Source organism: Tinamus guttatus, unplaced genomic scaffold, assembly GCF_059628265.1.
Source record: "Tinamus guttatus ecotype Peru unplaced genomic scaffold, ASM5962826v1 Tinamus_guttatus_pri_ptg000246l, whole genome shotgun sequence".
NCBI lineage: Eukaryota > Metazoa > Chordata > Aves > Tinamiformes > Tinamidae > Tinamus > Tinamus guttatus.
In genome coordinates, this window is record NW_028288780.1 from 2,916,074 (window position 1) to 2,930,442 (window position 14,369).

General features: G+C 40.4%; 1 protein-coding gene across 1 annotated transcript in view; it reads left to right on the top strand.

Moving 5' to 3' along the window:
• The first annotated feature begins 198 nt into the window (after positions 1-198).
• LDB3 (LIM domain binding 3) overlaps positions 199-14,369 on the top strand; it is a 102,650-nt gene continuing 88,479 nt past the window's right edge. Inside the window, exons 1-2 of the mRNA XM_088526358.1 lie at positions 199-246; positions 6,095-6,220. Coding sequence (XP_088382484.1) covers positions 6,128-6,220 — 93 coding nt within the window. The 5' untranslated portion in view covers positions 199-246; positions 6,095-6,127. The remainder of the gene's footprint in view (positions 247-6,094; positions 6,221-14,369) is intronic.

Here is a 14,369-nt window from a genome sequence, read left to right on the forward strand (position 1 = left end):
AGCTCTTAGCGGGCCGCCTGCCGCCGCGTGGGGAAAGACGGCTTCGCGTCCGCGGGTGAAGGCGTCGGAAGGAGCGTGGCTGCGGGCAAAGCGTAGCTTTCCCCGCCTCAAAGCACTTTGTGCAAACGACAGCTGTAGAAGGGGAGCCCCATGCTGCCTATAAAAGCTTTTCCGGGAGATTAAAGGCGCTCCCTAGTGGAACACGTTACCTAGTAAAACCTTTCCAGGGAAGGTAGAGACTAGTAGGTGAGTGATGTGGCTGAAATCTGACTTTGGGGCATCTGCTCGATTTAAGCTTACGTTGTCCCAGGAGCGTGCTGCTACCTTGTTGGGGTGTAACGGTCTGTGAGGAGTTTGTGCAATTGGGGAATAAGGGTGGGGGCCTTGCTGTATATCTGGGCACGGGGCTCCTTTTGCTCTGCTGACCCTTGCCAGGCAACGTGGTACCCAAATCCTGGTCCAAGTGGAGCTCCTGAACAGCATCTGGCTCTTTATCTGCATTTCCTGTAGGCTTTTCATTGCTGTTTGTTTGTTTTCCCCCTCTTAGTCACAACACAGTTGATTGGGATCATAGGCAATAAGACGCCAAGTAAAGCAGCCACAAGGTTGCTGGTTCTGTCCTATAGGTGGGAAAGCATCAAGATGAAAATGGCAAAGCCCTTTGCAGCCTTCTGTTTCTGGTTCAAATAGGGCCATCTGTGTTAGAAGCTGAGCCTTTTGTTTTAATCCAGTCTCTGCTGTTAACTCATTTGGTGATCTGAAGCTGATAATCTAAGTGCTATGGCTAACCTGTGTGTTTAAAAAAAGGGGGGGAGGAGGGGGGAAAGATGGCAATGTTTACCTAAATAACAGGTGTTTGGGTTTTTCTATCTTTAAATAAATGCATAAAAATAAATAGAATCTCTTGGTAAGGTAAGCGCCCTGGAAATATTAAGTGTTACATGCTGTAGTTGAGATCTTCTGAAAACAATAACTGAGGCAGTAGTAAGGTGAGAACTCAGTAACACACACCTAAGTCTTTTTGTTAATACAGGGTGGAAGAAGCCTTTGTAAATGGGCTGGTGTGACTTCCTTTTCCTTCTCTCAGTAGTCAGTCTTTCCACAGGTGTGTCTTGAGGTGTAGCATAGTTTTCAAAGTCTTTGGGTCTTTTAAGTATGTGAGCTAGCTACACTATACCTGCCTCCCACAGTAATAAGAGGAGGCATTAAAAACATGGCAGTTAGCAGGAAAAAAAAAATCCAATGTGGATATTCTTCAATGGTGAAGGATCTAGAGGTCAGAGTAAAGGAAAAAAAAATGGTGTGAGTCTGTAAGGTGATATTGGCTGTAGCAAAAAGTCAAGCAGAAAGCTGAGCTGTGTTTCTGAAGACATCGTATCACACCGGGAGGGAAGGAGATCCCATTACATCATTATATCGCTCTAACGTATATCTCCAGGAATCCTATATTCTCTTGGGACCCTCAAACTGCATTACTAGAAAGATATCAACAATGGAGATCTTGGTAATGCCAAAGGTGAAAGAAAACCTAATTCCTTCAGAAAGATAAAAGTACAGGACTTAAGGTAACTTGACAAAGAGGCATCTAAGAAGAATTCAGGAAGATGAAGTTCTGAAAGAAAGGGTGTCAATTAAATGGGTGAAACAACATGTGTGAGGAAGTACAAGTAAGAGTAACTCAACTTAGTCCAGAACTCAGCAGGGAAGGAAAGGAGATGACATTGAGCTCTGTTGCCCTGTAAAATAGTCTTGTTGTGGAAACGGTATTCAAATTCTGCTGGGAAAAATCTTTGCTCTCAGTTATTTCTACATTCAATTTGACATTGCCAAAGATATGAGTTCTGAGCTAAAAGGCTTTTCCCTCTCTAGTGGCTTTGATTGAAGTTCTTTAGTACCGATTAGCCCATATATAGTAAATACCTGCTGATTTGTCCTGTGGTTGACTTCTAAGATCAGATGTATCTATTGTACCCCTGGTATTCCATGTGGAGCACAATTAGCCTTGAGCTAACCCAAAATTTGGAATAATCTAGGACTGCATATTCAAACCATCTGGTTCAAAACTTGCATTTATTGCCTTCATTTTAGTGTGTATGTGGATATTCCCAATCTATCCCGCTTGCCTTCCTGCTTTTCTGAAAGAGTGCAGATAAGAGTGCAATTTAGGAATTCATGTGACAAAACAAACTTTTCTGTTCTAAAGCTGAATGTTATCTTCCCGTACTGCTGCTCTTCAAGAAGTAGCAGAGAAGCAGTAGTGAGGAAGACTGAGACAGAGAAGCCTAGTGTTTTTTTTCAGATTTTTAAGGGATTTATATTAAGTTTATTGAAGAGCTAGCACTGCAGCTGGAGTAGCACTGGGGAGTAACATGGTCAGGCAAATGGAACAACTGCAATTTCCAGGGCTTGTGTTGTCCGTCTCAATTTAGCATTGACTCAGTGGGTTTTATTTCATTCATTTAATGACATGCACTTCCAAGCATGCAGTTGTAGCTTTCCTGAAGCTGTTTCATTATAACACAACAAGATGGTCTCCTAGTGCGTGTGAATTGTTTCCTGCAGCGTAGTGAGTGTGACGTAGCTGTGGAAGCACAGCTCAGCCGCAGCTACCGAGCTGCTCACTGCAGGGAGGAGCTGTCCTCGACTCATGAGGCCTGCCAGTGCATGGAGCCCCTTGTGCCTGGGACCTGACCAGCTTTGTCACAACTGTTCCCATCAGTCAGCTAGAGGCATGTCTGGAGGGGGGGACATTCGGAGTTCTGGACAATCCTTCATTTTGATATCTGAAGAGAAAATGTCACCCTCCTGCTGGCATTTTTTTTTTTTTTCCCCCTTTAAATATCACTTATTATGCCCCTAACCACTTCTGGCTCAGCATAGCTTCTGTCTGAAGGGAGGGAACTACAATAATGTCACCAATCTTGAATAAACTGCAGAACATAGGGAAGAAGCTACCCTAAAAGAAATTAAATCCTGTTGTTTGAATGAACAAACAAAAAATTTTTGGAACAGTGTTTTATTATGCCAAGAAGCATCAAACGACTAAAGCCTAAATTAAATGTTGCTCATTTCTGAAAACAGAAGGATTACATGTAAACATGCAGTTTATTTCTTCCTTGGGTTTTCCACGAAGCTTTGGTGGGCTTGTCCTGGTAGTTATGATGGCACTCTACCTGCTGTACCAATCCACTTCTCTCTGATTGCTCGGGGGATCTGGCACAAGCTTTTTAAAAAGCACCTGTGTGTCTCGCCTTTGAAAACATGGCAGGTGTTCTGGGTGGATCTTTGATCTACTCGAGAGACTCCCTGTTGTAGGAGTCTGCAGAAGGCAAATGGGGCCTATGCTCCAAGTACCCCTGGCAAACAGAGCTGTCGTTGCACTGTGAGCTTTTGTGCTGGTCAGAATTCTCCATTACTAGTCACAACATTTACTTGGAAGAGGATAGATGGGTGATTAATCATGATCGGGGAGATGTGAAAGTGTGAAGACAAAGAAGAAGGGATACGCGTGAGGAAGCAAACTTGAAAGGTCTAGAAAATGAGAATTAGGATAGTGATAATGTGCACACATGTAAGAGCTGTGAGTCTTTGGAAATCTTGTGTTGAAAGGGTGTATTGGCCAGGATACTGTCCTTCTTTATGCTCCTTTGAAAAAAAAAAAAAAAAAAGTTTCAAGCTGCGCCAGACTTTCATGTGGATACAGACAGAAATTAAAGGAGTAGGAACACGTAAGCTCAGTTTGGCATATCGTGCAGATGATAACACTCATAATGAGACTATCACTGTAGTTTCACAGCACACCTTTCAGTCTGAACGAGCTCATGCACCCTTTCAGATATCATGGGCACATATAAAAATGTTATGTTGCATAGGTGGAAGTAAGACAGAAGCACATAATCTCTTTAAAAAACTTTTTTGTATCTTAATGCTTCACTCTGTTCAGCTTGCTGTCTTATTACAGTTTTAGATATAGAAAGTTAACTCGCATGGACCTCATAATTCATAAAAACGTATCCTATCTTCTGGTTCTTTTTATCCACATTGTCTTTACTAGTAAATAAATAACTAGCCCTGTTTTTCTTGCTGCCTTTTTTTTTTTTTTTTTTTTCTCTCTCCCCTGTGCTCCTGAATCTTTGAAACAGTATCAAGGCAGAGTAATGGCAAACAGCGATGAATTCCAGGAAGAGAAAAGGAATCATGCAGTGGGAATTTACATCTGATCTTTTGTGTATGTGCAGGTGACCTTTAGAAAGACATCCAATATTAGATTTAGAAAGAGACCTACAGGATAAACTGGGCAGGCCTGAGGAGGGTTTATGGTCTCCTATAGAGATAGTTTACAAATGCTGTTAAATTTAGGTGCATCATGGAGGTATTTGCGAAACAGTAGCAATCTTTTCTGTTTCAAGCTCTGTTTTGCCACTTGCTTTGTTTTTGGCTTGGGCCAGTTCTACAGTTTGAGTACAACTTTAATTTGAATTCATGTGAGCTGCTGCAGTTTCATTTGTGCCTGTGCTTAAAAAGCATGTAGTTAAGTGTTTTAGTTTAATGTCTATGCAGAAAATGATTTCTGTGTATAAATGGCTCTTTGGTTGCTGTAAGTACTAAACAAAAGTTTTTATTGTTTCATGATTTTGCAAATTTATTAATGGTCTCCTTAGGTAGAAGCTGGGACCCTATTAGTTTTTGTTTTCTGCCATCAGTTGATTCTGCTATCATTCTGCCAACTGATTTTGCCATCAGTTTCCTCATGACATTTAAGACACGTTCCCAGGTACCTTAAAAGATGTAAGGTGTGTGGGCAGACAAGGCTTTATGTCCATATTCAAACTGAGCCACTGGACTCTGTGGTTTTTTTGAGTGTTGTCTTGCTAATCGGAGGGGAGCCTATGCCTGTGTTTTTTTTTTTTTTTTTTTTTTTTAAAAACAACAACAACAAAAAAAAAACTTAACATAAGAGGAATTATTTTGTGTCATATGAGTGTAAAAGCAGGGGGACTAGAAAAAAGAATAGTGTGGTTTTGGAGGTCCTGTGCATATTAATGACTCTAAAGGAGAAAGTATAATTAAATATTAATAGCTTTTTCGTAAGAGCAGAAGCTGTTTGTGTATATTCATAGCTCTGCCAACCCCATCCCCTCCCCCCCTTGTTCTCTGTATTTTAGTTATTCCCAGTTTAAGGCAAAACTGCTATTCAGCACTACCAAACTTGGACTGGGAAGCTTTATGGAACATCAAATATAAATGGAATAGAACCTATCAAATACCTCAGGAGTAGATCAGGGAAACTATTAGCTATTTAGCATCTCAGTCTTCTGCTCGACTGTCCTGCCTTCAAGAGACTTGTGTTAAAATAATATCTGTGTATATGGTGTATGTGATGTAACGAAGCTTTTGCCACAGAAATCATGTGCTACTGATAAATAACTTATATTTAACCTCTAATACCTCTACTGCATTCCCAGAGAATAAATTTCAACTTTCTCTTGAGAAAGTAAAGTCTATGTAACAAAGAGCCAGAACTGTCTGTGATGGTAGTTGCATGTAGTGCAGATTTTCTTCAGTTTAACAGACCATTGCAAAGACACCCAAACGCTGCTGCTGTTCTTGTTGTAATGTATGGAAAGTTTTACATAGAAAGCACTTGTTTGCAGTAAATTATGTATCACTATGTAATAGGTATATATTTGGAAACATAAGTTGCTTTGTAGCTGTTAACAGATTAGTGATAAGATTTGCATGTATAGGATTATTTTTTACCCAAAAGTATATTTTGCTCATAAGGTAATTGAGCATGAAGAGGGGCTTGGGAAGCCTAGAAAGGTCTGTCCCCCTCCCTGGGGGCTATATTAGACCTCTGAGTCATGAAGTCTTCGCATAGTAGGTGTCTGGTTACAAACCTTTTATGGGCCCTACTCAGCTGGGATATCAGCATCTGCATTATAGATCCCATCTATTCTTAGGTGGTATCCCAGCACGACTGAACAGGCAAGGCAGGAAGAGAATATACTTTCCTTGCCGAAAACCTTTTTTCCTCTTCTCATTCTGTTTCTTTTCACACTTTCTTTGTCTACCCCATCCTTCTGTTCTGCAGTGCCTTGTCATCGGCTGGTGAAGAAGGTACAAAATGGCTTACAACGTGACTCTGAATGGACCTGGACCATGGGGTTTCCGACTGCAGGGCGGCAAGGACTTCAACATGCCCTTGACCATCTCCAGGGTAAGTGGGCAGAAAGCTTTATCAAGTTGGTATAGATTGGGAAATTATTTATTAACTGTAAGTATACTCTGATCTAACCAAGCAAAACGGAGGATTTCTGCAGCTAGATAAAAGGATCTGCAGCTAGATAAAAGAAATATGATATAGGCTGTGCCCTGAAATGGTATTTTATAAATCCTATCATGGGTGATGCCACAGGAAAACATTTTTGGTTGGATTATGTTTTTAAGAATGATGATGCTGTCTCTCTTCAATGAGCTTGCAGCTCTGCTTGGATTGTGTTGTACCTTTTTTGCTGTCATGGGCCTCTCTGGTCCTGTCTGTATGGACCTTTGGGGGAAGGGAATAGAAGAACCACAGACAGCAATACAAAATTATATTTCCAGAAGATAAGTATATAATCGCTTTTAAATGCGTGAAGCCTGTATAGGGCAAAGCCACATATTTCCTCCCTTTTCTGGGTCAGGGAGGTGCGAAAACCAGGTAAAAATAAGACATGTCAAGCAGAAGACTCAGTAGCATTGAAACTACTGTGTTAAATAATGCAAAAGGCTTCCATTTGTAGCTGATGAACAGTGTCTGATTTAATAATTAATTACCCAGTGCATCTGTTTATTTTAGTTTTTTTTTCATTTTTCATCTTTTTTTCCTCTTGTAAGAGCAGTATCTTAAGGCATTTCAGTCAAGTGATGTTTTTACTTTAGCTATATTGTTCTTTAAAAGCTTTTAGCTCTGAATGATCCTCAAGTGCAAAAGTTTCCCATCCTTCATTTGCTGTTACAAAACTAGATAGCTCTGTATCACTTCTGATTTGGAAATTCTGCTTTTCGGTATCTCTCAGCAGCTCCCATTTGCTTTTTTGGCAATCTCAGCTTTAATTCAGAGTGTTCAGACCTTTTAGAGAAGTAGTGGTTGCTCCACAAATCACCTGCATAAGGCTTATCAGTTTGCAGAGCAGTGGCGAGGAGAGGTTACTTACATAACAGTCTCTAAAAGGAATACCAGAATGATTGAATCAGATAAACAGATTGGAAACAAAAACCTACTGCACTGCAAAAGTCAAATAAACTGCTGCTTTGAAACATTTTCTTAATTAAAAATACAATCTGTTAAATTATGGTTACGAAATTGATATTTCTGCTACAACCATGAATCAAAAAACACAAGCAAGCTTCTGAAATTTTACCTGTCCTATTTCATATTGAAACTGTAAAGCTCTGCCTTACATGCATTTCTTTATTCCTGCATGTAATAGTCCTTTCTCCCCAGAGATATATTTGTGTTAATATTTCTGTGATGATGAGAGGACCTTTTCATAATCCCTTTTGCAGAAGAGGTGTTTGTGCCATTGGAGTGGCAAAGAAGGGTGTTCTGTCAGTCTTATAAATAATGACTGCTTACAGAAATCACTTTGATAAGCTTATGCTAATTTCAGCACGGTATATGCTTCTGGTATTTCATTCTTTACCCCACTGAAGGTAAGGATGGAGAGGTGCCAACATATTTTTGCAGGCATACTCATGACATTTTAGCACCCTGCTCTGAAGTGTTGAATTTTTTACAAGTAATTCAGTCATGCCTAGAGGCCACCTGTCAAAGACTGTGACTGACACTTGCACTGTATATGACACAATCAAAATGAAAAGTCCGTTGTTTCCCAAAGAACCCATGGTCTTAGGTCGTGATCTCATAAGGGAGACTGACTCCTGCTCAAAGGTTGTGTGATTCTCATGGGGCTGCTGAGGGCATGTGATGAGCTGGAGTAAATCTCTGTGGTGGCTGGATTCCAGAGGCACAGAGGAATTACCCTTTTGCGCAGCGGGCTGTGTTCCTGGCAATAGACATGTCAGAAAGTACTGTTAAATGCTTTGAAAGATTCCCCAATGAGGCCCCATTTTTAGCTGTGAACGTTGCTTTAGGGATGGGTTTGGAAGCCTGCTTTAGGAAAAAAGCAGACATGCAGAGACGAGCATACTGTCTTTTGGGGAAAGGAGCAGGGAAAGCTGGACTAAGAATGTCTGCTGAGATGGGACCAGACTTGCAGTATGTAAAACAGTGGTGCAACTTTTTCAAATGAAAGGGCCACATGGTTGCTTTTAATACCTGATGTGGCATGACATCTTTGCTTCCTCATGTCTAGTTTTCCTCTACAAAGCAGATAGAGTATAATGTGTGTGCCCACAGGTAACCCTATCAGCTTGCAAACAATGTGGTTGTCTGTGGAGTGCCACTGCAGGCAGAAGGATTCACCCTCTTTTATGGAGACTCTTTCTTCTGTTATGCTGCAAGTCATACAGGGACAGCAGCCTCTGGGCTCATGAGAAAGATGACAGTATCTGCTGTACCAGGATTGTTTATCCCGTCCATACTCTTACCTCTGTATATTCTCAAGGGCCTTTCTGAAAGGAGAAGCTGCTGTTGGTCCTGCTATCAAGCCAATCCTCATCTAGATTTAAATGGGTACTCTGGGCTTAAGGAATAGAGCTGTGGCCTGAAGCTCAGGGAGTCGGGATACGAGAAACCTGTTTCCTGTTCCTCCAGTGATATGGATTGACAATACTAGAACAGCTTTTTCAGAACATTCTGAGTTGCTTGCAGCAGAGCAAGAACACAGCTCAGCTCAATGTCATCACTCAGCTGGAAAAGCAATGCTAGAGTGAGCCTCTGTTAATGCTTCTGTTCAGGAAAATGTTCTTCCCCTTAAAACAGTGAGCAATGAGTAGAATTACTCTTTTAGAGCTACGTGTTAAACCTTTTAGGTTTAAGGGTCGCTTTAAAAATGCTTTCTGAGATGATGTCTTTTCTTCCCATCTGGGAGGCTCAGGATGTCATACCACTATGAAGACACAGGGATATCAGTCAATCAGCTGGGTGACAAGCCAGGGCATAGCTTTGTGTTCCCCTGAAATGGAACATAGTGCTTAATGCTATGTTATCGGTCTAAAAATAAGTGCCTGTCTGCTGACAGTAGTAGGGTGCGAAAGTACGTAAGAGATAACGTCACTCTGCAGCTTCATGCTCCTTTAACAATGGAACAGATTGTTCAAAAATCATCTGGGAAGACTTTGTATTTTAAACCTATTCTTTTACTCCCCACCCTACAGACCTTCCCACTCTTCCAGATGAATTCACTGTGGGATGTGCCTTGTACATAGCAGTAGTGCCTGACTCGGCAAAGCTGGGCATCTGTCATTCCTGCTGAGAGTTGCAGGTTATTGGCACTGCTAAGAGCTGCCACCAGTGGCCTGATTGTACTTGCAAATCTCCTCCTTCCAAAGTGATGTAGGCAGTAAAGCAGTTTTTCTACTACTGCCTGAAAACAAGTCAAATTAATTAATTTTATAGACTTAATCCTCTCTAAGAAGGATATTAGGCATGGTTAATCATTTAAGTGCTATATTGTTGTGTTACTTAAGATGGAGTAATTGTATGTGGATGGATATAGTGACTGTTGCTTTGTAGACTTTTGAATGAGGATTGCTGAGCAGCAAGCTCTTTTACTGAGACAGGCTGACTTGCAAGTGGGCAATGATATGAAAGGTATGCAGTAATCATTATTTTCTAAGAGAATTAAAATACTGTCTGAAGTGGTGTAGTTGCTTATTACTGGTGTATTCATTCTGCTTATCCACTCAGTTCGCTTCCCTAATCAAGGGGATTTTTGTTGTTGTTAATGTTGCCTGGGTGCCAAGTCAAAGCCTGAAGCTAAAGGAGACTGTATTTAAACAAGCAACAGCAGCAGAATGATAATATGAAAAGCTATTTTGGCTTTACTCTGAGTAAGAAGTTGAAAGTTGACCATGATGGCAATACAGTGAGGGGAAATTCTGAGCACTAATTGGGGGGCAGGGGAGGGAAGACATTTTGAGCTGATCTGTGTTCTTGCTCTGATCCAAGCAACCCAGAGCCTTCTGAAAAAGCTGCTCTAGTATTGTCAATCCATGTCACCGGAGGAACAGGAAACAGGCTTTTTTTGTAATTCTTGGGTTCTCTCTGATTACTTCTGTTTTCTTAATTACTTCCTGTCCCTCCTCCACCGCCAAACATACAGATGTCAACCTCTCTTCGTGACTGTTACCTTCAGGGGATCTATGTTCATCTTGTACTCCTGGTTGCTTTATTACCTATGGGCTTTAAGTGCTTGGCAAGAGGGAAGTGGTGGTTGCAAGGGGAGTCCCTTTTGTCTTTAGTCCTTTATTCTTGAAGTCAGCAAAAGAGATTATCTGTGTCAAACAACAGGCACCCTGTCACTGTGGTTTGAACAGGTATCTAGTGCTGTACATAAATTGTCATCAGGATAAGGAAGTATACCTGTCTTGACTGAAATAAAGGCATTTAGCAAGTTCACTTGAAACTGATTTCACATCCTCCACTAAAAATTTCTCCTGCATCTATTTAAGTAGTTGTGATAAAATTTCAACTTTGAGAAAAAATATTTGTTATATCTCAATGTCAAGTTCTTCGCAGTCATGAAAGCCATAAATGAATGTCAATATTAATGTCAGGTGGTATTTAAAAAAAAATAGGAAAGTCTTAGTTCTTGTAAAATCCCTCTCTTAAACTATGGGTGAATAGAGATGCTTTATTTTTCCACCAAAATGCAAGTGTCTAAGTCAACTTCAGACAGGGGTTGTGAGTCATGGGATTTTAGTGTAATGATCCTGCTATGTTTAAAGAACTTTGATGAATTCTTATTCATGGGCAATTTTAAATTCTCCCACTCTCCCACAATGGAGCTCAAAATAGTTTCCTGCGAGAAGGAAATGAAATTTTGCCAGGACAGCTTCTAAGAACGCTCTAAAACATCGCTGTCTGTGGGGGGGGGAGAAAAAAACTACTATTCTGTTAGTGTCAGCAGTCCCTTACGATAATCTGCTTGACTTTGTGATAATCTTTAAACTCAATTTCCAGAAACTATAATTTTGAAGTAAGAAGAGGCTCTTTATTTTCTATTTTGTTTAGTTACCAGTATCCTGATGTAATGTGACTTGCATGTGAAGGACAGTATATGACAACCAAATAACTTTAAGGAAGGATGATGTTTATAGCTCTGCTGCAGCCTTTAGTTCGTTTCTTCTTTAAATCAAGTATGGGCTTTTAATTGAAAGGCAGCCTCTCATAGCTGTATGATGAAAACAACAACTAAAAACTAAACTCAGTGCTGGAAGTTGTGGATATATAGAGTAGCATGTACTCTGCTGTAGTACCTATGCACGCACCATAGGTAGCTCTGTTACAGGTTGTGTTTCTCAATTCTTTGTTTTGAATTTCAGGATAAACATGTAGCACTGTTGGTATGTAGGCCAGATTAATATGACTAATGGCCTGTAATAGTGTGGTAGTGGCTTAAGCGATGCGTAGCTGGTGTTATATAATAAACCCTGCTGCCTTGCTTGCTCTGACACAAAATACGTAGCGAATGCGATTGTAGCCCATGCTTTCTGTTTCATCTGCTAAATGCAGCTTGCTGGGGTTTGATTGTATCTGGGTCATCGAATCCATTGTGGCAGTGTCTGTGAAAGAGCTCAGTGTATATAGTAACTAGACATAGGATCTATGCAGTTGCCAACTCATTTTTAAATATAGTCAATATTTCTTGGTGCTAGGCTTCTACTGCTTCCAAAAACCAGTGTGCAGGGACTTTACAGCTTGCTTTGCTGCCACAAGAAGGGGGACATAACCTTGCCTGTGTACAGGAGGCCTAGTGTTGATTGACTATGGTGAGAAACTTGGGCCCAGCGATGGTGAAAAGCTGAGGAGGATTTCACAAGTGGAGATACCTGTAATTACTGTGTATTTATGTAGCTCTCAAGTTTATTTAATTAACTTCTAATGACCTTGATGCTTCTTGAGAACCATTAAATGTACCAAGAAGTAACCATGAAGTTATGAATTTTCAGATGCTAAAGGTGCATTTTATAGTAAAAATGCACACCTTATTTCCATTTAGTACTTCATATTATATTGTCTGGTGTCTGAACTTTTAAGTGGCTGCCTTCCATGATAAGGTATCCCATTATAAATTCTGTTCTGAGTACGTTATTGCAGAAAGGTCTTCGGCCAATAAAAGAATGAAATCAGTTCTGCAAATGCGTTAGCTTTAGCTATCCTGGCAGCAGCAATTTTCATCTTGCTGGGTGTGTTGTAATGTGAGGAAGGAGGAAGACTTTTGCTTAATATGTTAAAAGTTGATAGTTGCTCGTCTTTAAAAACAGTATTTTGCAGTTCTTTTAGGGTATGTTTTGAAATTGCTAATGCTATCTGAAAAAGGATGACAAAAGAACACGTGAAAGGGCTGTTTTTCCTTCTGCTATTATAATTAAAATCTGAAAGGTTCCTTGAGAATGACATCAAGAGGCTTTTTAAACCACTGTTTACCCTATTAAATCCTAGTTTTATCAAGTATATTTAATAAATGATACTTAAGGAATTGATTTATTGCCTGTGCAAAGTGAGGACAAGGATAGCAGTAGTTACACTGTTCTGTTGTATTGTATTAAGTCATAATTCATATAATATGGTGTATCTAAAAGCAAACAAATGTTACCCATCAAAATAGGCCTTACAGGGAATGAAAGAAAAAGTATTTGACTTGACTAATATTGTAATTTAAGGGTCCGGGTGATACGAAAGCTGCAGCATATCGGCTGCCTGTCTGACGCTGGCCCTGCAGCTTAATCCGACTTACTGTTAGAAATCATTTTGGAACAGTCCTAAAAAAAAATTCCATTTTCAGGTCCATGAAAATTAATTTGTTTACGTAAGTTGCAAAACTATTTCTCTGTCCTTCTAGGAGGCCTCCTGGGGCAGGGTGGGGAAGGTTTTCAGAGACAGAAGAAAAACCATGTGTTTTTTATTCACCAACTTTGTGTGAAAGCACTATGTCTTTCTACTGAGTACCTTGAAAATAATTAGTTACCAGCCTGGCAATGGCTTCACATGACATCTTGAACAAGCTTCTTACAAGGTGACTCCTTTTTTTTTTAAGTTTTTTTTTTTTTTTTTTCTTGACTGTGGCCAGCAGTCATTTTTCTAGCAAGTCAATGCGATCTTGCCCTTCTTCTAGGAAGGCATAATAGGTCAAATGTCCTAGAGGTGTGCAACTCCCTGGGCAAGGGTAGAGCTACCTTTTGCACCTTCCACCTATATAGGCTGCTGTTGGGATCATCTATGCCACAGGTGTTCAAGCCTGGACCTTGTGAATAGATAGGCTTTAACCTTTGTCCAAAATCCTTCCAAATACGCTTGATTTGTAGCGATAGCAGCTGAGGATTAGGAAGAAGTGTCTTTCATATGCTGGCACCCTTTCTCAGAGTCCAGATACCAGCTGCTGGGCTATTTTGGCTCCCTCACTTGTTGCTCTTGGTTAGCCATAGTTGTTAACCCCACCATAAACCCATATTCTCATTAAAGCTATCTGGCTCAAAGGTGCACGCCTACTTTGAACAAGCCATGGTCTTCAATGTCAAGACAGCACTAATCAGAATTAGTTTTAATGTAGCCTGAAAAATAACTGTAAGACATCATAGTATTGCTACCTGTTTAGGGTAGCATGCATGCACTTCAGAGGCCTCTGTGGGACTATCATGCTATATTTAAAGCATCCTGTAACTTAGGAAGCTATTTCAAATTGGAATGAATGCTGCATTTACTTCAGACTTTTGGAATGCCAGCTTTGGATGTGACATCCAAAAATCCAAAAATACTATGCGTAACTCCAGATTCTAGCATGTACTGCCAAATCCAGAATGTTCTGGTATTACGGTGAATTTGGGCTGCCTTTGCTTGATCCTCACGGTCATTTGGAGCTGTCCTCTATTTGAGAATGTCAGCATTCTCTCCTTACCTAGTCATAGCTGGTTCAAAAAAGGCCAGGGGCAGGTGTTATTACTGCAAAGAGGTGTTTAAGAAAGAAGCGGACAGCTGACGCAAGATGTTCTCTTCCATCAGAGGCGGTTAAGATTAATCACTCTAAGAAATAAATTCATAGTCTTACTGTTAACTTTGTGTTGAGAGTTGGAAACCTTTTGTCAAATTGCTTTCCTGCCTGGAAAATCCTTCTCTAGTTTGCTCAAATGGCTTAACAAATTGTTTGGGACTAAATCCTACCTGGAGGAGCCAAGCTCCCTAGACCCTCTTTTGCAGGAGG